Source organism: Vulpes vulpes, chromosome 14 (assembly GCF_048418805.1).
Source record: "Vulpes vulpes isolate BD-2025 chromosome 14, VulVul3, whole genome shotgun sequence".
NCBI classification, from domain to species: Eukaryota; Metazoa; Chordata; class Mammalia; order Carnivora; family Canidae; genus Vulpes; species Vulpes vulpes.
The window spans coordinates 96,758,793-96,781,180 of NC_132793.1; the positions used below are offsets into that span (position 1 = coordinate 96,758,793).

The following is a 22,388-nucleotide window of genomic DNA, read 5'->3' on the forward strand; positions in this document are numbered from 1 at the left end:
CAACATGTTAGAGCCCAAAAAATCATGTATAAGGGAAAAAAGGAAGAATAGGAAGAAAAGAAAAGAGGAGAACCACAAGAGAGAAAAGAGAGGAAGAGGAGAAAGAGGAGAAAGTAAGGGCCCCACTCACAACAGCACCAGGAGCAATGAAGCATCAACAATAAACCTCACAAAATACATATGAGATCAATTTTTTTAAAGTAGGCTACATGCCCAGCATGTAGCCCAATGTGGGACTTGAATTCATGACCCTGAGATGGAGACCTGAGCTGAAATCAAGTGTCGGACCTTTAACCAACTGAGTCACCCAGGTGGCCCCATATGGAAACTTACAGAGAACGTTATAAACCATTATCAAAGAATGACTAAGTAAACAGAGAAAAATACCACATGGAATGATTGGGAGATCCTGTATTCTAAAGATGTCCTCCAATGAATCCAGACATTCTATGTCATTCCAATCAAAATCCCAAAGAGCTGTTTTCAATGGAATTTTAGAACTTGATCCTAAAATTTGTCTGGAAAAGCACAGGGGCTAAACCACCCAAGAAAAATGTAAATAATGAAGTGAAAGAACCTAATCCTCCTGGAAACACAACAAAACAATAAAGTTACAGCAATGAAGTCAGTATGGTAAAGAGAGAGACATGATTACTGCTTCTCTCTGTTTGGTTCCATGTCCGTTAGAACCATGGAACCAAACAGAGTGCACAGAAACACAGTAATACAGACAAGAAATCTTGACTTACCATAAAAGCACCACTACTTGTCAATAGAGAAAAGATGGGCAATTTTACAAACACGAAAACAATTGGCTATTCACATGGGGGAAAAATCAAATTATTCCTGTCTCATAGAGACCACACCCAGGTAAGTTAAGGCCTTGAATGTGAAAGAAGCTTTAAAGAAGAGAAACAAATGGAAAATGACTTTATGACTTCAAACATGAAGGATTTCTTCAAGAACCTTAAAAGGAAATGTGACAAACTTGGCATTAAAATATGAAGTATCTGCCCTTTCTTGGGGACTCCTGAAGCGAAATAAAAAAGCAAGCTACAAACTGTCAGAGCCATGAGGAGCCTGAGGGGGCATGACTACTAACATGGATGTGGTGGCCTGGAAATGATCTTGGAAGAGAGAAAGAATAGGAGGTAAAAGGAAATCTGAGTGGGGCACCTAGGTGACTCAGGTGATTAAGTGTCTGCCTTCGGCTCAGCCCATGCTGGGCTCCCTGCTTAGCAGAGAGTCTGCTTTTCCCTCTGCCTCTACCCTTCCCTGCCCCTGCTCATGCTCTCTCTCTCTCTGTCAAACACATAAACAAAATCTTTAAAAAAAAGGAAATCCAAGTGGAGTATAGACTTTACTGAGATGTCCTGATATTGGTTTATTAATTGTAACCAACATGCAATAGTAATATAAGCTGTTATAACAAAAGAAACAAGGTGCAAGATATTCAGAAACTCTCTACACTACCTTTGCAATTTTTCTGTGAAACTAGAACTGTTCTAAAATTACAATCTTATTTAAAAAAACACAGAAAAATGTCAAACATATAATTGACACTTGATTTTACACATAAGTTTAAAGAACTCATGTACTATGGACTGGATGTTTGCGTCTCCCTCAAAGATCCATATGATGAAACCTAATCCTCAATGTGATAGTCTTAAGAGGTAGGGCCTTGGGGAGGAGTTAGGTCATGAGGGTAGTGAATGGGATTAATGCCTCTATAAAAAGGGCCCCAGAGAGCCCCCTCCTGCATTTCTTCACATGAACACGCAGCAAACAGATGTCCATCTATGAACCAGGAAAAGGGTCCTTACCAGATATAGTATCTACCTGTGCCTTAATCTCAGACTTCCAGCCTCCAGAACTGGAAGAAATAAATTTCTGTTGTTTATAAGCCACCCAGTCTGTGGTATTTTGTTATAGCAGCCAGAAGAGACTAAGGCATTATGCAAATTAATATGAAAATGAATATCCAATAAATAAAATAAACAAAGTCCATGAACAGGTATAGAAGAAGAAACCCAAAGAGCCAAGAAACACAGGAAAAGATAATCTCACCAGGATTGGAAAAATATAAGTTAAAAGACAAAGGAATACCATGTCACACTCCTCAATCTCACAAACCAAGAATGGGCCCAGTAGTAGAGAGAGGCGTGCTCAGTCTGCTAAGTGGGAAGTATAGTTAGTACAAGGCTCGTGGAGACTAATGTGGCAGAGAAGCTGAAGATGTTCACATCCTTCTGTCTGGCAATTCCACCTCTTAGTATCAGGCTAGAAAATTTCCCCCATCAGAACACTCATTGCAGTATTATATGTAACACCCAAGAATTGCAAGTGACTTATATGTCTATCTAAAGAAGAACAGACAAACACACGATGGAATACTCACGTAATGACATTTCAATGAATGAAAGTGAATTATGTAGCTACGTTAACCAACAGAGTCTTCCAAACCCTGATTTTACACCAAAAAAGTTGCGAAATTTATAGTATAATTATACATTTGCATATATAAGATGGTATAATATTTATCTAACCTTTAAATCATGCAAAAGAACACTGTACAATGTTTATAGATATAGAAATACATGGGAAAAGTATAAAAACACGAATGTAAAACACCCGATTTATTAACAATGGTGATCATCACCACTTTGGGAGGGAAAGGAATTGTATTGAGGGTCACAGAGTGAGAAATGTTTAATCTATTTTGAAATCTGAAGTAAGTCTAGCACAGCTTATGATTTTATAAAGCTAGATGCTCTGAATCAGGTTGTTTGCATTATTCTCTATTCTCCACCTCCTTGATGTACTCCACAATGGAATATAAAAGAGAAGAAAGGAGACAAAACAGTGATTATTTGCAGAAGATGGGATCATACAACAATCACAAAGGGAAACTCTTAGGACTAATTAAAAAGCTTAGGTACCAAGTAAACACCTCCAAATCAATAGGATTTCTATTTATTTGCAATAACCTCTGTCAATATTTGATGGAGAGGAAGCAACCCAATTTTCAGTGGTGAAGGAGGTTATAAAATATCCCGGAAGAGTCTCCACAAAGAACTCTGCAGGACCTGTATTAAATGGAGAGATTTAATCAGCTCTGAAGCAGGAGGTATGTTATCTATCGATATTACGGCTTTCAGATGTGGAATCGGAGGCTGACACAGGTCAGATAGCTCAGCTAGTCTCCAACCCATGAAGCCTAAAACCCAGTCCCTCAAGCTACTTCCTCAGACTGGGAAGCCAGAAGGTGCTTTTACCCATTTCCCACTCTGGGCAGCTTCATGGAAATTCACGGCCTTGAAACAGACCCAGGGCAGCTGAAGAAAATTCTTCTTTCTACCTCACTCGAAGGAGATTTGCAGTGTGAGTAATGCCTCAGTGTGATGTTTGAAACCAGACTTCTCTTTTCTGCCAAGCCACCCTCATTTCAGAGTACCATCCCCTGACCTTCTGTAAGAACTCATGAGAGCTTTTCTCCAATTTCCCTCCCCTTGGCTGACTTGTATCATACTCTTCCCCCATCTTCACCCTCTCAGAAAGAAGCCCTGCCCAGCAGGAGTCTTCCCAAGCAGAGAGGGTAATTAATTAATTAGTTTACACATGCTCTCATATCCTGCTTTCAATTAACAGCACAAGAAGCCTAGCCTGATGTTTTGGCTTGGGGTTTAGAATATCAGTTTTTTTTCTCTTGCTTTTCTTGCATTTTCCAAAAACATACAAGTTCTAGAGCAAAAGCAGTATGAGAGTTCAGAGCCACCTGGTCCCATTAGATGCCCAGGAAGCCTGCAGGACGGTGCTTGGGGAACAAGTGCAAACTAATCTGTATATTTTCATTTCTTCTTGGGGCCAAAGGGATTGTCTTAGAGCAGGATGAAGTTTGGATGTTTTTTTTAAGATTTTATTTATTTAATCAATAGGAAGAGGGAGAAGCAGGCTCCCTGCAGGGAGCCAGATGCGGAACTCGATTCCAGGACCCCAGGATCACGACTTGAGCCAAAGGCAGATGCTCAACCACTGAGCCACCCAGGCGCCCCTAAGTTCAGATTTCAAGAAGTTTTCCTTTATTGACAAAGCCTGTGGGTAAAGTTTGAAGCCCTACTTACACAAAAGTCATCTTCCCCCGTGTGCAATAGTCAATGAGGTAAACAATTTCTATTTAAATTTTAAATTAGTCAGTGTGGATAAAGTCAGAGGAGGAATACAGGGCATGTATGGAGACATGCGCCACCCAAGCTCAAGTACAGCAGTTCACTCTCCAAAGAGGGTCAGGGTTTTCAAAAATATGGTGCTTTCTAGCCCATGATCAGCAGGTGGCAGCATAACTCAAGAAAAGAAACCAAGTTCCTTCATTTCTTAGGTAAGTTTCAAGGTTCCTAATCCTACAAAGAGGAAAACACCCTTTTTATTCAATTTGCTGAGGGTAAAAATGATGGGTTTCACATGATAGTGATTGTACTTTTAGGATCCACTGGTTAAGAAATGTAAATGAGGGTGCCTGGAAGTTTGGTTTGGTTAGGCGTCCAGCTCTTGATTTCAGCTCAGGTCATGACCTCGGGATTGTGAGATCCGGCTCCCAGTTAGGCTACGTGCTGGGTGTGAAGCCTGCTTAGGATTCTCTCTCTGCCCCTCTTGTGCTCTCTTTCTCTCCCTCTCTCTCAAAAAAAAAAAAAAAAGCAACATATAAATGACAAGTTAAAATTAACTCACTGCAACTTCTGAAGGAATTTATGTTGTAAAAACTACACAGAAACATTCACATGCTCTTGAAACATGGAAACATATCTGTGCATGCAGAATATCCTCACCCACTCTCAGACAATCCTTGGCATGCCTCTGCATTCCCAGACCCTTGGTAATAACTGTATGGTCCCCGAGGGGGTTCTGGGTCCACACAAGACCTCCACTTTCAAGAACCCTTGCTTCTTCCCACTCCCACTCAGAAGCTTAATGAAAGCTTCCAGAGGCTGAGAAAGGTTAGAAGAACAGAGTGAGAAATGCCTGGGTGGCTCAGCAAGTGAGCGCCTGCCTTCAACTCAGGGCATGATCCCAGGGTCCAGGGATCAAGTCCTGCATCAGGCTTCCTGCATGGAGCCTGCTTCTCCCTCTGCTTGTGTCTCTGCTTCTCTCTCCCTCATGAATAAATACACAAAATCGTTTTTTAAAAAAACAGAGTGGATCAGAAGTTCCCATTTTTTATGTAGCTAAGTCTAAAAACTACAAAACCAACCTGCTGCAAACTATGAAGGAGCTGGCATAGGGATGAACTTTTTAATGCAGAAGATACTATGTAACACAGGGCCTCTGTGGGAACAGAAAGTTTCCTGGTGAAACGATATCTAGTTTTTATGGCAGCCACATTTATGATCATGAGCTTCATTATCAATGTCATACTATCATTATTATTACTAATACCACAAGAGAGTACCAGTGAACATTGGAAACTTCATGCATGAGGTCTCTTACTGAATTTGTCTCTGGAGAGAATGGTGTCATGTCATGGGTGACATCTGGCCATACATAACGTCCCTTCATTTTCAACATTTCCAAAGCATTCTTATAAAGCAAGGGTAACGTTTTTTCCTTGGCAATGCTACCACAAGATCTCTGATTTATACCAAAGATCCCTGAGAGTGAGAAATCCCAGGGTAACCACTGCCCACCCCTACTAGCTCAAGATGCCATCCCTGGACTGAATGAAGTGCAGACAAAGGGGCTGTGTGCATGCATGGGCATGTGAATGTGTAGATGTTTGTGATTGGGCTTCTTCATTAAAAAGAAAAAAAAAATCATCTGAAAGTCTAAATTCCTTATCTATTCATGTTTGGTCCTAACCTTCCTCCCCAGAGGTCTTACATTTGCAGAAATGATATTCCCCCCTTTCCTCTCTCTCATCCTGAATAACAGTGAATGTCTGCTCAGGTGTGGCCTGTACGAGCGACATGGACTAGCAGCCAGCAGAAGACATCCTCCAGACTGAGGATCCTCTCCTGATGTGGCTGATAGTCACGGGCCAGGCCACTTCACTTAGACACAGAGGTGGGCATAGGGGTCATGGGAGACCATGCACTGCAGGGGAGAATTCTTGGTGTTAATTCTTGTATGGAGGTGGTAAATGTGGGGCAGTTTATATCATTGATGCTGAACTACCTGGGCCGTGGTATTTCCAATGCTGTCCTGCATCCTGACTTGATGAGCTTGCTAAGTACAATTCAAGAAGGGGAACAGGAGTAGATGTTCAGCTTGGTGAATAATGTGGCCTGGGGTCAACTTTATTTTTTTTAATAATAAATTTATTTTTTATTGGTGTTCAACTTGCCAACATACAGAATAACACCCAGTGCTCATCCCGTCAAGTGCCCCCCTCAGTGCCCGTCACCCATTCACCCCCACCCCCCGCCCTCCTCCGCTTCCACCACCCCTAGTTAATTTCCCAGAGTTAGGAGTCTTTATGTTCTGTCTCCCTTTCTGATATTTCCCACACATTTCTTCTTGGGGTCAACTTTAATGTGTTGTCCTGACCCATGTGGGGGCTTTCAGAGGGCAGCTTCAAGGAGGCATTCTCAAAGCCCAGCGATGGGACTGCCCACCTAGTTGGTCCCAGGAATAGGAAGAGAAGTGTAAGTGATTGAGGAGGCAGCCCCACAAAGATGTGGGTGGGTCTCTTCCAATACACCACTGATTTTACCCCCAAGGGACAACAATGGCAATTGTTGTTGATGGCAATGGGCCATGCTGACCAACCCTTGGAGGTAATATTGGGTGAAATAACATAAGACAATACCACATTAGCCTCTAGATTTGCTTCTAGAGAAGCTTCAAAAATCAAAGAAAAAGCTAAAAAACAAGCAGTAGATTGGTATAGGGAGCTCAACTCTCTGGGCCCTCTTTCTAGGCAGACACTGATAAGAAGCCACAGCCCTGTGCATATCTCCATTAAAGGTATGATGTCTCAGGAAACATGGTCTGATTGCCTCTCCCCAGTCAAATGTCTCTATCCTTGGATGAATCAGCTCTAGCCTGGTGATGAGGGATAAGTGGAGCCTCAGTAGGCCTCGTTGTGTTTCTGAGATTCTACAACAGTCTTGGGGCTCATTCACCTGCCATACTGAATTCTCTTTCCAGTGGCCCCTCTCCCAAGAAACAGTCCCCAGAGACTGCTCTCCTGATCTGGGGAAAGCCTATGGTCTCTCACTTACTTGTCATTCACAAGTTTCCCACGTTGGTGAATCTGATTCTCCATCGTAAAGTTGATGGTGGCACCATACACGTGCTCACCATAAAACACCTTCATTTTGGACTTGTATTCTTCATCTTGAAAATACCGGATCATATCAGGGAACCAAACTGTCAGTCCGTAGTAGCTGTAATAAAGAAGACAGAATATTCAAGCAGCAACATGATTTATTCTTTCATGATCACAGTCTATATCCCTAATCTGATGTAAATCCAGCTCATTTTAAATGTATGACTATGGTTCATTATTAGAAATTAAGACATTAGGGCTATACTATCACTCATTATATGAACAGATCTAAGGGAAAAAATCATGACTATCCCCATAGATGCTGAAAAGGCATTTGATTTTTTTTTTAAAAATTTGTTCCTGATTTAAAAAATATAGATTTGGAATTGGTGGGCACTCCTTAGCATGTAAGAAAATACATATCTCAAAGGTAGAATCATACTTCAAGTGGAAATAGTAAAGACAGTTCCACTAACGTCAGGGATAAGACCCAGACACAGGTGATGGGAAACCAAGCAATTTCACAGATGGAAGTTTAAAATCTTGTTGACAGTTCCTTGTTGATAATAGTAATTAATTGAGCACTTCCTAATTGCCAGAAACTATAGCAAGCATGTTCTTTATACAATAAATAGCCTCATAATGCTGTAAGTGACTTAAGTGGCATAAAGAAGGTCATGATATTTGGAAGTGCATGAAATGAGAGGGGTGAGAACCTGCCAGTTAAGAGAGGAGCCAGCTAATCACCATTCCTATTATATTCGATTTTCCGTATCGTGGGGCACAGTACTGCAGAGTCTCACTGTTGTATCCCATAGCCACAACACAACCGAAGGCTGCCTACATAGCCCTCTTCCCCACTCACTTCTGGAGAACGGAAACTAGATTTTGTTTGGGTACCAACCCTCAGGAAAGCTAATGGTATTTTTAGCTCAGACGCAAATCCTGATTAGTTTGAAATCACTGGGAAATTATAACCCCTTCACCAGTGATTAGTTTGGCACTAGGTGTGTGACACACATCTGGGTAATAGAAAAACTGCTGATGTGGGGGCATGGGGTGGGGGTGCTCCTGAGAAAGCTTTCCTTGCTATTACTAAGAGAAGCTCAGAGAGGCAGCCTCTTCCTCCTTGGGACATTTTCCCACATTGACAGGGTGCCAAGAAGAGTACAGGCATCTGTCAAACACCAGGAGATCTAGCCTGGGGCTGAAACCCCACATGGAGCCTGCCTCTCTATGGAATTCTTGTTACAAAGGACAAGACATGTGGGTTGCCTGTTACTTGCAGCCCAAAGCATCCAAACTCTATGAGTTAGAACTAATTGTAATCTCTGCTTTACAGATGAGGCGCTGGAGGCATAGGGAAATTAATGGAGTTAAGTGAGATAGAATTTACCTTAGAGCCATGGTGAACCAGATCACAGCCAGAATCAGTGTGTTCATCCTGTAGGGCCCCATCACACAGTACAGAGCATTATCCCAGACCTGCAACCCACAGAAGGGTTATTAAAGCAAGAGACTTGAGACTTGAAAGCTCATTTCTAGGATTTTCTGATAAATTTCCTAGGACCCCCATGAGAGAATGGACAATCGTGATCTCCCAGAGGCAGCAATTCTGTTCAAATAACAAAGCTTCTTCTTTTCTTACTGCCTGGCCTTGGCCTCCAACATAACAGTCCCGGGGCATCTTCCCTGGGAACACAATAATCCATCATTAAAAGCACTGGGTTGAGATTTCGAGACACTGGATAAACTTGAGTAGTGAGCTTTGCTTCTTGCCTCTGGAAATAGGTGATATTCCTAACATTTAATAACCATTAAACCATTCATTGGCTGCCTCAGTGCCCAACAGCTGAGTTGCCTAAAGGAGTCACTTCTAGGGAAATGACCTTGCCCTTCACAGACACCTTCTCAGAAACCACCAACACACCTCAAAGGGCCATCTATTTCACTCATTCCTTTCTTCCTATGGATTATGTAGAGAGAGGGATGTTTAAGAGTAGACATTTCACCTGCATTCAAAATTTCTGCCTTGGGAAGGAAGAGCAAAGAAAAGAAATGAAGGTTTAGAGAGTTTGTGGCTCAAGTCACACAGTGAATAAGAAGCAGGCACAAGCTGTGTCCCAAGCATCCCCATCCAAGGCACTTCCTCCTATCACACTGCCTTGGGTTGATGGGGGTGTTCAGGGTCTTTATCCTTCATCCACCAAAGTTACAGATTTCTAGACATCCTCTCTCTCATCTCTCACATGTACCCAATCATACCTGCTTGAAAGTGGTCTTGAACCTGACCAGACAGCGCTGGTACCAAGTTCCTGTTGAACTTTGGATCTCAATGAATTCATCCATTTGCTTGGGAGTTTTGATGTGGGAAACCTGCAAAACAAAGATAGTCTTAACCCCACTCTGTGTCAGACTTTTCAATGTTTAGTTTAATGTAACTGAGTTTCTATTACTTATCAAGGGCTACAGGAACCTTGAATGACCCTCTAGGTCAGTGATTCTTTTTTTTTTTTTTTTTTTGGGTCAGTGATTCTTAACCAAAGATGTATATGGCCTCTCTTTGGGATCTTGCTCAGAGAGATAAGTCCCACTGCAGACAAGATGAACCCACCTTTTCACCACATCATGCTTTTGAGAAATTTATATTCATCAGTCATAATATGCTGAATTCCCATGTACATGTGATTTGCCACAGTAAAGTTCACTCCACCTTAAAATTCACCAAGGCTATCCATAATTGGTATTAACAATTAACATCACAGAAACAATGTAACAATAGTGTGTATGTTAGACAAGGAGGTTGCTGTTTAAGATTTTTTTTTAAGATTTGTATATTTGAGGGGGAGGTAAAGAGAGAGAGAGAGCTTGCAAGCAGTGGGAGGGGCTCAAGGAGAGGACAGATAGAGAATCCTCAAGCAGACTCCCTGCTTAGCACAGAGCTGGACACAGGCCTCAATCCCAGAACCTTGAGATCATGACCCAAGCTGAAATCAAGAGTTGGCTGATTCACCAACTAAGCCACCCATATGCCCTACTACTTAAGCTATTTTTAAAACACAGCAGAATAAGAGATATCATGTCCTCCTGGCTGTCTCTGGCTTTCCTAGTGGAAACCAAAGAAATGGGGAGTGAGGATAAGGTTATATGTCTCAGTGCTCCGCCGAAAGGACCCTGGAAAGTGTTGACTTGTCTAATGTCAGCAGGTAGCCCCAATGAGCAATTCTGACTCACGAAGACAGTGATTGTCAAGTTAAACAATGTTTAAAGCAACCAGTGTATTCTGTAACTAACCATCATGTTAAGGAGATCCCCAACCACAGGTACACTTTTTTAGCCAAGTTGGGAAGATACATGCTTGCAGACATTCAGAGAAAAATAGAGGAGCACACTCAAAAAATTCAGAGTTTCCATCACCCCGTCCAACAAACTTTTGTCTAGGGAAAATTGTTTTAGTCGTAGGAATGTCTCTATTGCCTTCTTCAGCCATATGAGATTGTGAGGAGATGGGAAGAGATACGGAAATAAGGCTGGTAATCCACAGGAAAAGAAAGAGCTCCTGGGTGTGGACAACAGACTCATTAACTCTGAGCACTAGGACCAGAATGGCACAGCTATGCTTTTCTAACCTAGAAACAGTAGTTATTAAACTTTGGGGAGGGCTGCATGCCCCTTTGAGAATCTGGTGAAAGCACCATGTTCTTCCTAAAATTGGAGGTACATGAGCATGCTGAGAGCCTCCTGGGCATGTCCTCCCATCTGCAGCTGTGCGCCCTTTGCAAATCTCTTTGCCTAGCTTTGACAAGGACACAGGAGAATGAATGCACAGACCCTGCAACAGAACTCTCGGCTGGAGCTGGGCTTCATGTTATCAGATACCCCCAGGGAGACCATGAACTCTCCAAAGCAGCCAAAAGAAGCCAGAGGACAAGGCTGAAACCAAATCAGGAAGCATGTCAAAAATCATACTCCAAAGCATTAAGATATCCACTCAAATGCAATTTTTTTCCTTTCGTAGTTCCTAGGGAAAATAACATTCTATTCCCTAGGTATTTGGGAGTGAGTGTATTTGACAACCTCAAGCAAAATTGCTCTAGTTTACAATTAACTAGGATACTTGTCCTTGATTGGGTCTAAATCAGAATATGGCCTGTGTTCACCCCAGCCCTGCAGAACATTCTATTGGGGACACTTGCCAGGTAGCAGTTTAGAAGCTCTTGAGGGAGCCAGCAAATGGGATGGCTGAAATCTGGGGCTTTGTAGGGGATGAAGAAGTTTCCCTAACCTCTTCCAGCATCCTAAGCTGGGTCTGAAAATTAAACTGACAAAGGAGAAAAGCCTGAATAACAGGAGAAAAGCCTACACATTTTATTGAATTTTAACATGGACAAGGGAGCCTTCTGAAGAGAATGAAGGCTTGATGAAGTGACCAGGGCAGAAAGCTTTTGTCTCTTTTAGACCATGAAACAATAAATTTGTGAAGAATCGACAAGACAAAGGGGTGTGAGCTAAGAGTAGCAAATGGTGAAGAAGTAACTGGGAAGAAAGAAAGTTTGTCCCTCTACCAGGAAGAAGACTTTCTTATCACCAGAGATGGGTGGAGAGATCAAGAAGGCTGCGTAAACAGTCACTTCACACAGGAGATCTATGACCTGTTCCAGAAGAAGGGTGACTGTGGAGAGGTCAGAGTAACCTTCCGGCTTCTATCACTGTTTCGAACTCCTTCAGCTTATGATATTCACTATGCCAAGGTGCCACATTTTGGGGTAGGTGTCCTGAACCCCAGCTGCTCAAAGATGAAGGTGAGGACCCTATCATCTGTTGCTCTCCGCCAGGCTCCCGAGTACATACATTCAAGGATGCATTCATTATTTACTGTGGGGAGCATTCGGGAGCAAAGCAGTTAACCCCATGTAGCAGGAGTTCACTCCCCGACAGCCTCTGCTCTCTGACCAGTCAACACTTTATGGTTGTTTCTTTCTTTTCTTTCCCTTTTTCCCATCCACTCATCTATTTCTACCTAATCAATGTGATTACCAATGCTGAAGCCACAACCTTTCTGAATTTCTTTCTTGTTAGATGATTCTGATTCTGATTTTTATTCCTTCTGATTCTCTTTCCTATTAGATGAAAACTACTAAAAGCAGAAGTGATGCCTGAGAACGTATGGCTGGCATGCAGGTTGGGGTAAGAGAAACTGCCCACCTACAGTTCACATTCCTGCTGCAGGAGCCCTGCCTGAACTCTTCTTCCTCGGGATGCATATCCATCCCAGAGGTGAGGGGCTCTAGTGCTGAAGTGAAAGGCTGAGCTTTTGCCTTTGCAAACTGGAGGCTTTACTGATTTCCAAACTAAGTAAGACCTCATTCTTCAAAATCAGGCTGCTTAACAATAAACCTGTTGTGAGGAGAGAATGTGGGATCACTTTTCTAAAAAGGACTCCCAGTCTGGCAAGCCCACGCATTTGGTTTAGAAGTGGGTCTTCCAGAAGCAACAGACGGGGAAGCCACTGGGGGTGAGATGCTGCATGGCCACGTGGGTAAGACGAAGGCCAGGAAGAGTTTACAGTCACTTTGGGCAGGTGGGGACAGACATACAAATGAGATGGAGAGCAATCATCCATCAGGACTCCTCCCAGGAGAGCTCTGGGTTTGCTTGGAATAGATACGCTAATAGTCTACTTGAGGGACTCGGGAATGCCTGGGAGGAGCAGCAGCCTGCCCTGTGCCAGCTAAGGAAAATTCACTATTCCACAGGGAGGGCAGGGGAAAGAGGGAAAACTAGAAAGGAGGAGGAAAGGAGGGGGAATGGGACACGGAGGAAGCTCCTCAAATTGTCACAAAGATTATTAAACTCACAAATGCTTGGTATAAGTGAGATATGTCTGTGTGTTTGTGTCTTCATGTCTATGTGCATGCATGTGTCTGTATTCATGTGTCTGTGTGTATGTGTGATGTGTGTGTCTGTGTGTCTGGATGTGCCTGTGTTTATGCGTCTGTATCTGTGTGTGTGTGCATGTTTCAGTATATATGTGTCTGTGTGCCTATATGCATGATGTTTGTGTCTGTGTGCGTGTGTGCATGTGTATCTGTATGTGTGTGTCTGTATACATGTGTCTGTGTGCCTATATGCATGATGTGTGTGAGTTTGGATCTGTGTGTCTGGATGTGTTCATGTGTCTTTGTGTCTGTATGTGTCTACGTGTCAACATGTGTGTTCCGTACCAGATTGATGTGGCCCACAATCCAATGCAGCTGATGTGGATTCAGAACCTTGAGGCAGAGACAGAAGACCATGAAGACGTCTCTTGGGAACAAGCAGGAGTTTGAAGGGCAATCTATGGAATGGGTAGGGGTGGGGATGGGACCGAGCCAAGCACACCCAAGCCCTGGTGTGGGGGGAGCCCGCGAACATCTGGTGCCCACACCTGCCGTCCAGCTGCAGCATTACAATCCACCAAGGACAGCAGTGGAGATAGGGAGCTTGGAAGAACCATCTACGCCCTTAACATCTTTGATCTGTTAGTTGTGCTTCTTAATAAATGTCAAAAGAAAGCACCGGTCCCATATTTTAGATATTTTTAGGAGCACTGGAATTGAGGGAAAGAGGCAGTAAAATTTATTGCTTGAGTTAATTTAAGAAAAAAATATGTCATAACGGTTTTGAATAATAGTTGACATCTATGTAGCCCCTACTCCAAGGCAGGCAGTGGTTCAGGTACTTTATTCAATCCTTACCATGACCATATTTACAGCTATTATTATCCTTCTGTTCCCAATAAGGAAACTGAGGCAGAGGGAGTAACTTGCCTAAGGCCACATAGCTAGAAAGTATCAAAACTGGGATTTGGACCAGACTGTCTGGCTCCAGGCTGTGGATTCTTAGCTGCCACATAATCCTGCCTGAGCATCAGGGCTTCCAAGCAACGGTTAACAAGGACAAGGGTCTTGTCCAAGATCAACAGCTGAGGCCAAAGAAGCAAAACAAGTGAATTGGAGTGGGAAGGGGTTAACACAAGAGGGCTTCCTAGTGGAAATGGATTTGAAGTCAGCCTGAAAGGAAGTTATGCAAAACAAGGACCCAAAGCAGGAATTCCTCCTTGGCCCCAGGGTTTGTGGAGGGAGGCAGGGCAGAGCACAGATCTTGGTAACTAACAGGACATCTTTATGGAAATTGTCACTCACTGGTTTTTCACTTTTTAAACTAGCAAGAAACGAAATTCAGGCTAAGAGCCAATGCTGGTAAGGGTGGAGAGAAATGGTTATCCTGCTGCTTATGGCACTGTAGACTGGCAAAACCCTATTGAAATGCAATCTGGCAATATAACTCATGAGCTATAAAAATACTAGTGCTTTCTAAGCCAGTCATTTTATTTCTAGGAGTCTATCTTGGAAAACAAACCTAGAACATCAAGGGGAAGGAACTATGTGTGTTGCATGAAGGTTCACTGAAACAGTATTAATAGGAACTAGGTAATAAAACAGGGTAAATAAATTTCTAGTATTCAGGACACGTTTAGGAAGACTGTGTTAATGTTCCCAACCTTAATGTTTATTAAAATGATAATTATGAATGTCATGAGACAACATACAGAATGCTTATGAGTACTCTTTAAAAACATGTAGATGCAGGGGCGCCTGGGTGACTTGGTTGGTTAATCATCTGGCTCTTGATTTCAGCTCAGGTCCTGATCTCAGGGTCTTGGGATCAAGCCCCGTGTGCTGAGCACGGAACCTGCTTAAGATTCTCTTTCTCTCCCTCTCCCTCTGCCCCTCCCACCCTGCTCACACATACTCTCTCTCTCTCTCTGAAAAACAAACAAACATGTAGCTGTAAACATATATACATATGCTTATCCCCATATGAATACAGCTAATTTTTTCTTTCAGTGATTTTTTGAACAATTAGCAGTTACAAGAAGGATATCTATCAAAATGAACAAATAATTATGACACCATAATAGGAATGTCAGGGGTTTTATTCTCCCTTTGATACATTTCTTTGCCAGATTAATATAACATCATACTAATATAATAAAATTAATATTTTTAGCAAGCCAAAACAGTAAAGAGGGGAGGCCCCCTCTTGCTGGCATAGGTGTCACACACTCACCGTGAACACCTTCTCCGGGGCCCCTTTAGCCCTCATGTTGGTGTCATGGACTTGCTTGAGAATCATCCAGGCTTCATCGTGTTTGCCCATCTGGTTAAAGCAAAGAAAGACGGATAAGAAATCCTTTGCTGATGAGGGGTGGAAACCCTGCACATCCAACCCGGAGTGTGAGGTGATTAGACATGAATACACTGCCAACTAGGGCTTGTGAAAGACCAGGACGAGTCTCTGTCCCTAGCCGATCTTGGAAGGATACTAAGGTGGTGCCTCCACGGTGTAAACATGAGGCAGTTATTACATTATTACAGTGCTATTTCCACTACATAGTACAACCCTACTAGTCCGAAGGTTGAATGACTGCTGGGTGGAAGCCATATTCTTCCCCAAAAGAGAAAGCAGAGAAACAACATGTAATGGATTGAATTGTGTCCCCACCCCCAACCCCTGGTACCTTGGAATATGGCCCTATTTGGAAATAGGGTTACTGTAAATATAATTAAAATGAGATCATATGGGAGTAGGGGTGGGCCCCTAATCTAGTTCGACTGGTGTCCTTATAAGAAGCCAGGAGAATGCCAGAGATGGCCCAGGCAGGAAGCATAGTGGTGCAGCCAAGAGCCAAGTAATTGCCAGCAAAGCACTGGAAGCTGGAAGAGGCAAAGGAGGACTCCCCCTACAGACTTCAGAGGGAACATGGCCCTGCTGATGCCTTGGTTTCCAGCCTCTGGAATTGTGACACAATTTCTGTTATCTGAAGCTACTCAGTTTGCAACTTAGTCCTTTGTCACAGCAGCCTTAGGAAACTAGTATACCACAAAGGGTAACTTTTGGTATATCCCTGGTTAAAAAAGCCTTCCTGCAGTGCCTGCCCCTGATCAATGGGACAAAAGGGAATTTGATAAGGATGGTCACTCTGTAGAAAGATCTAGAAGGAGACACAAAAGAGTCCTATTGCTCCCCTGCCAGCCCCCTCTGTCTGATCACTGCAGCCACAAGCAGCCCCCCCCCCCAGGTTGGAAAGACTCTTCTCAAGATACCAGGAGTGGCTTTCCCATGGGGAAGGGTCCTGGCTGGTCAAGAGTCCTGAAGGGCTTGGAGGCAACGCAAGTTTTCCCCACAGATCTTATTGCAGCAAGTTGAAAAAAAAAATTTCACAACTTTGAAGAGTTCCTAGAGAGGGTGGGTGCTGGAAGCAGCATCAGAGGCCCCCCCTCTGTCTCTGACAGTCTGTGAATCCAGGGTAGGCAGCCATCACAGCCGGCAATGAAACCAGATGTAATGATGGGCCAGGTGGGTTGACATGGGGGTAGTTTGCAACATGCCAGTGGGAGAGGAGGTGGGGCCAAAGGGCTATTGCTCTCGCATGGGGGGTGGTGTGGGGTCAGGGGCCTGACTCACCTCTAGCAGGAACCTTGGACTCTCTGGCATGAATCTCAGGGCCACCATGGACACGGTACAGGGCAGAGCACAGATGATGACAAACACCCTCCAGCTGTGGAAGTGGTAATTGGTGCCCATGCTGAAGCCCCAGCCTGTGAAGACAGGGGATTTATGACATTCTCTTAGAGTAACCTTAAAGCCTGGTTCTCCAATGAGGGCATGAGAGCATCACCTGGGGAGCAAGTTAAAATGCAAACCCTTAAAAAATAAAATAAAATAAAGTAAAATAAAATAAAATAAAATAAATAAAATGCAAACCCTTGACTGCCCCGAAGCTTCTGATGCAGAAGTCTGGATAGGCACTGGCAATGTGCATCTCAAGAACCTCTCCCCAGGGTTGGCCAGATCTGACATTCACAGGGCTTTGGGCAAGAGTACACATGGAGGCAGCATCCCATATTTCTCTATATTCATTAAACTTTAAGTTAACAAACTGTTAAATGACAGATGTTCTATCCCCTTGCCTTGACAAATAAGGAGCCAGAAGGCTAGGCCGTGACCCACCCTTGCAAGACCCCTTTCATTTTTTCTCCTAGCACCTCCCACGGAGTGAAGGGGCCTCATGTTGACACATGTGAACACATCACATGCCACCTCGGTGACAATGGGTATCCTTGTCATGATTCCTTGAGTTTAGTGGGATCTTCTCAGTTCTGAGTACCCAGAGCATGATCTGAATGGAAAAGAGGATGATCATGCATCAGGGGAAAGAAAGCCAGATCAGGGCCTTATGACCAGGATCCCTCTTACCTAGGTCAAACGGCAGTACCAGCCCCAGCTGATTCTAATGCAAAGGGTTCAGGATCACACTCTGAAAAGCACTATCAGTCATATTATAGGCACATCTCATTTTATTGTGCGTCACAGATATATCATTTTTTACAAATTGAAGGTTTGTGTCAACCTTGCATGGAGCAAGTCTATTGGTGTCACTTTTCTATCAGCATTCACTCACTTTGTGTCTCTGCATCGCATTTTGGCAATTTTCAAAACCTTTCAAACTTTTGTATTATTATTATATTTGTTATGGTGATCTGTGATCAGTTGTTACTACTTGCCAAGAGCTCAGATGATGGTTAGCTTTTTTAGCAGCATTTTTAAAATTAAGGTATGTACTTTTTTTAGACATAATGCTATTTGCACACTTAGTAGACTACAGTTTGATGTAAACATAACTACTATTAGATGCCCTAGGAAACCAAATAATTTATTTGATTCATTATACTGTGATATTTGCTTTATTGGGGTGGTCTGCAACCGAACCCATATCTCCAAGGTATGCCTATATTAATTTTTTTTTAATTTTAAGGAGACAGGGCTTCTAAATTCAAACAAATTCTATCATCACTGAAATGGAGAGCTCCTACTCAGCATTCGTTATTGGAGGCATTTCTTTTTTAAAAAAATATTTTATTTATTTATTTATTAGAGAGAGAGCACAGTGGTAATTGGAAGTGGCAGAGAAGAGAGACAGACTCCCCAATGAGCAGAGAACCCAACGTGGTGGGGCTTGACCCCAGGACCCCGGGATCATGACCTGAGCTAAAAGCAGATGCTTAACCAACTGAGCTACCCAGGTGCCTCTTGAAAACATTTCTAAAATTCATTTTTAGAAATTGCCTCTGTATCTACAAAACATTATTTCAAATATCCTCATGGGTCACAGAAGTCCCTCCTTTATGGAATGGGTAGCACAGTGGAAAGAGCCTAGATTTCTGTAGTCATGAGATCAAAGTAGAAATCCTGGTTTTCTCATATAATTACTGGGTTGGTGGGTTTTCACAGCTGTAGAATGCAGGTAACAATATCACCACAGATCTGATAAGTGCAAAAGCTCCTGCCAATCAATAATAATTCATCTGCTTTGAGAGTAGATTTGGTTTGCTTAGAAATAGCTAATTTACATTTAGTACCAAAGTTGTTGACTGAAATAGATGAACATCAGCAAGGATCAGCAAAATAATTGCTTCTTAAAAAAAAACAACCCAAGGTTAAGGGGCATCTGGGTGGCTCAGTGTGTTAAGCATCTGACCCTTGATTTTGGCTTGGGTCATGATCTCAGGGTCATGAGATTGGGCCCCACATTGGGCTCCATACTCAGCGGGGAATCTACTTGAGATTCTATCCCTCCCTCTTCTTTTGCCCCTCTCCCTACTCATGAAATAAATAAATAAATAAATAAATAAATAAATAAATATTTGAATAAATAAATAATCCAAGGCTCTAAAATGGCTTGGTTTTCTCATGCCACTCAAAGTAGCTCTGAAGACCATTCCAACAGCATTTTTTTAAAAAGACAAAACTATAAATGGAGGACATCTGGGTGGCTCAGTGGTTGAGCATCTGCTTTTGGCTCAGGTTGTGATCCCGGGGTCTGGGATCGAGTCCCACATCAGGCTCACTGCAGGGAGCCTGCTTCACCCTCTGCCTGTGTCTCTGCCTCTCTCTGTGTCTCTCAGGAATAAATAAAATCTTTTTTAAAAACTGTATAAATGAATATATTTATTTCTAAAGGTCAGAGGGTAATCATTATTGGGACATAAAATCTCTATTCCATTTACTATCTGTGAAGCACAATAAAATGAAATGTCTATGCATAAAAATATATCATGTGGCCAACTGCAGTGCTGGCAGTGAGTGTCTTGAATGCTCTATTACTCTCATTGTGATTTGACCATTTCTACTTGCCCTTGACTCTTAACTCATTGTGCTTCAACTCACTCTACTTGCACTGCTGTTTCTGCTGATATTTCCTACTCTGTGCTATTGAAGGACTTGCCAGAGGGAACCCCGGGTGGAAAAATGTGGGACTGAAGCTGCTGTGACACATTTGTCCACACAACACACACATCATCCAACTTTCTCAACCAAAATCAAATCTCTTTTTGCACAGCATGCTCTCCCTGGGGTTTGTTTGTTTTCATTTTAATTAAGAAACCTTTCATTTCTCCTGACAGTAACACTAGAAAGAGGAAGATAAAACCATAGTAATATTTACACATCTTGCAGCTCATATCAAAAGCTACTCTGGAGTAATTAGAAGTCAAGTTGATCAAAACTACGTAGCAGTCAAACTCAGGTGGATAATGAGAGAAGGACAGCAGAAGTGGGTACGTTTATAAAGTATTCTTCCTGAGACTAATTTTTTTCTTTATGATAATATGTGTAAATTATCCCAAATACGTTACTCCCTAATGCCTCTATGATTTTTATGGTGATTTTAGTAATCTGCATTTATTGCATTCATTAGGCAGATCTTTGGGACTTTAAGTTAAATAAAATTAAATAGTGAACTGCTTCCAAATATATGGAACAACTATTAATTTGGAGACAGGGATTGTTCTGTTCACTGATCTTTTAGCTTGCCCTACTTTTCTCCATCAGGATTTCACAAACAGCTGGTGGTGCTGACTACAATGGGAATTAATCTTCCATAATATATCCAATTTTTTTTCTGGGCTGTGACCATGAGTTCCCAAGAAAACATTCTGAATTTTGTAATTTTCTTTCTCAATGACTCAGTCACCCAAATTCCTGGTGCCAAGACCTCCCATCACTTCATTCCTGCAAAAGCGATTAAGTGGGTTGCACAAGCCATCCACAAACATCAGTCTCCTTTTCTGTTGTCACACTGGCATTTGTCCCTGCTGAGTGGAGGGGTGTTAGAGGATTAACATCTTGGGCACATTGAGAAATATCATCAAATGTATGGTTCACTGTGGACACAACATCTGGTCCTGGTAAAATGAGGCTTAAAATGAATAATCACTCCTGTTATGCTGTGATTCTAGAACACCATGTTTCTAGGGTGGGTTTCCCCCAGCTAATGCTTGTTTCAATGAAACCCAATTGCCCAAGTGGTTTGGATCTTTTTTCTTTTTAAGATTTATTTATGTATTCCTGAGAGACACAGAGAGAGGCAGAGACATAGGCAGAGGGAGAAGTAGGCTCCTTGTGGGGACCCCAATGTGGGACTCAATCCCAGAAACCCGGAATCACACCTGAGCCAAAGGCAGACACTCAACCACTGAGCCACCCAGGTGCCCTAGAGGCTTGGATCTTAAAATTGGACATAAAAGTCACAGATTTCATACAAGCATACAAACAGGAAAAATATCTTGTACGTTTGGGGTAAAATAATTGAACCACAAGCCCTGATGTTGGCCAGCAGTGGCCAGTCAGCAGCCATGTGGCCCCTCTGCCATGGGCATCCCATTCAGTCTTGGTCAACACACTCCCAGCCTAAATATTTGTATCACTTCCTTAGCAGCCAGACCCCCGACCGGATTGTGTGCTTGTGTGTGTAAAGCAGAATGAAAAAGCGACGCAGCATGTAGTAACTGTTGTGCATGGCCCCTGTCACAACACCCCACCAGGAGGGCTCCACTGTGCTCGGCCACCTGATATGGGTGGGACTGACCCTACCCCATCCCCACCCCTGCTGGATTTGAGGAAGGAAGTATCCGGAAACCAATCAGGACCCAGCATCCTCTGGAGTGTAGTGATTGGTTGAGGTGGGAACATGACCTAAACCTAGGCAGTCGAGGTTCTCTGGTCAGGTGGGACCGCAAGCTTCCCTTAGGGAACAAGCAGTCTGCAAATAAGGAGGCTGACATTGTTAATGTTATCAGGAGGGAAGCTAGCTCAAGTGTAAGAATCGTTTTAAATATTTTATTTATTTATTCACGAGAGACACACAGAGAAGCAGAGACATAAGCAGAGGGAGAAGCAGGCCCCACAAAGGGAGTCTGACATGTGACTTAATCCCAGGGCCCTGGGATCACGACCTGAGCCAAAGGCAGATGGTCAACAATTGAGCCACCCAGGTGCCCAAGAATTGTTTTAAATATATTCTCTGCACTGCTCTTTGCATCTCAGGAATTACTGAAGGTGAGGGCTGGCACAATATCTACAGTCTGCTCTTTTGCTTCCTTCTCTCTCCTTATAGGTAAAGGAAGACACCAGACAAGATGGAGGGACTTATCCCCAGTCACACACCACCACTATTTTGACTCAGCTTTTATTCAGATTTTACTTGTCGCCCATGCCCCCCCCCCAAAAAAGGATTTTTTTTTTTTTACTCATTTAATTTAAATGTGGAAATAGTTTCTTAGCACTCACACAGTTGGACCAGTTAACAGTATAAATGATGTTACAGCAAGAACTGGGGAGAGGGGAAGTGATTCCTCTGACCCATATAACCCACAGCACAGTACAGGGATCATTAAAGTGTGTGTTCGGGTGCTGGACAGAGTGCAGAAATGATGTTAGGAGTAATATGATTTTGTATCTAAAAATGATGGAGAATTGCTTTTGGTGACAGAATTATCTGGAAAACTCTTTAGCTGTTTATTTCATTATTCTTGTTCATATTTCTTCTCTGTTTCTTAGATGAAACCCAGTGGGTTCTCAAAGACTAGACAGGACAAAGATTACTTGTTCCCAAATCAGTTTCTGGACACACAACAAGATTACATTGCCAAGTGTCCTTGGCAGTAGGGGTGATCAGATTACAGATTTGGGGCCAGTGAGTTGTAAGCAGGAAGGACACATTCCATTTCCCAGCCTGCCTTTC

General features: G+C 42.8%; 1 protein-coding gene across 17 annotated transcripts in view; it reads right to left on the minus strand.

The window, feature by feature from the left end:
- The window catches only part of SV2B (synaptic vesicle glycoprotein 2B), a 173,548-nt gene that overhangs the window by 19,101 nt on the left and 132,059 nt on the right, over positions 1 to 22,388 (minus strand). For all 17 annotated transcript variants that reach the window (XM_072737217.1, XM_072737226.1, XM_072737220.1 and 14 more), the window contains 5 exons: positions 16,772 to 16,905; positions 15,374 to 15,463; positions 9,527 to 9,637; positions 8,658 to 8,746; positions 7,215 to 7,379 (listed from right to left, as the gene is read on the minus strand). In XM_072737217.1, coding sequence (XP_072593318.1) covers positions 7,215 to 7,379; positions 8,658 to 8,746; positions 9,527 to 9,637; positions 15,374 to 15,463; positions 16,772 to 16,905 — 589 coding nt within the window. The remainder of the gene's footprint in view (positions 1 to 7,214; positions 7,380 to 8,657; positions 8,747 to 9,526; positions 9,638 to 15,373; positions 15,464 to 16,771; positions 16,906 to 22,388) is intronic.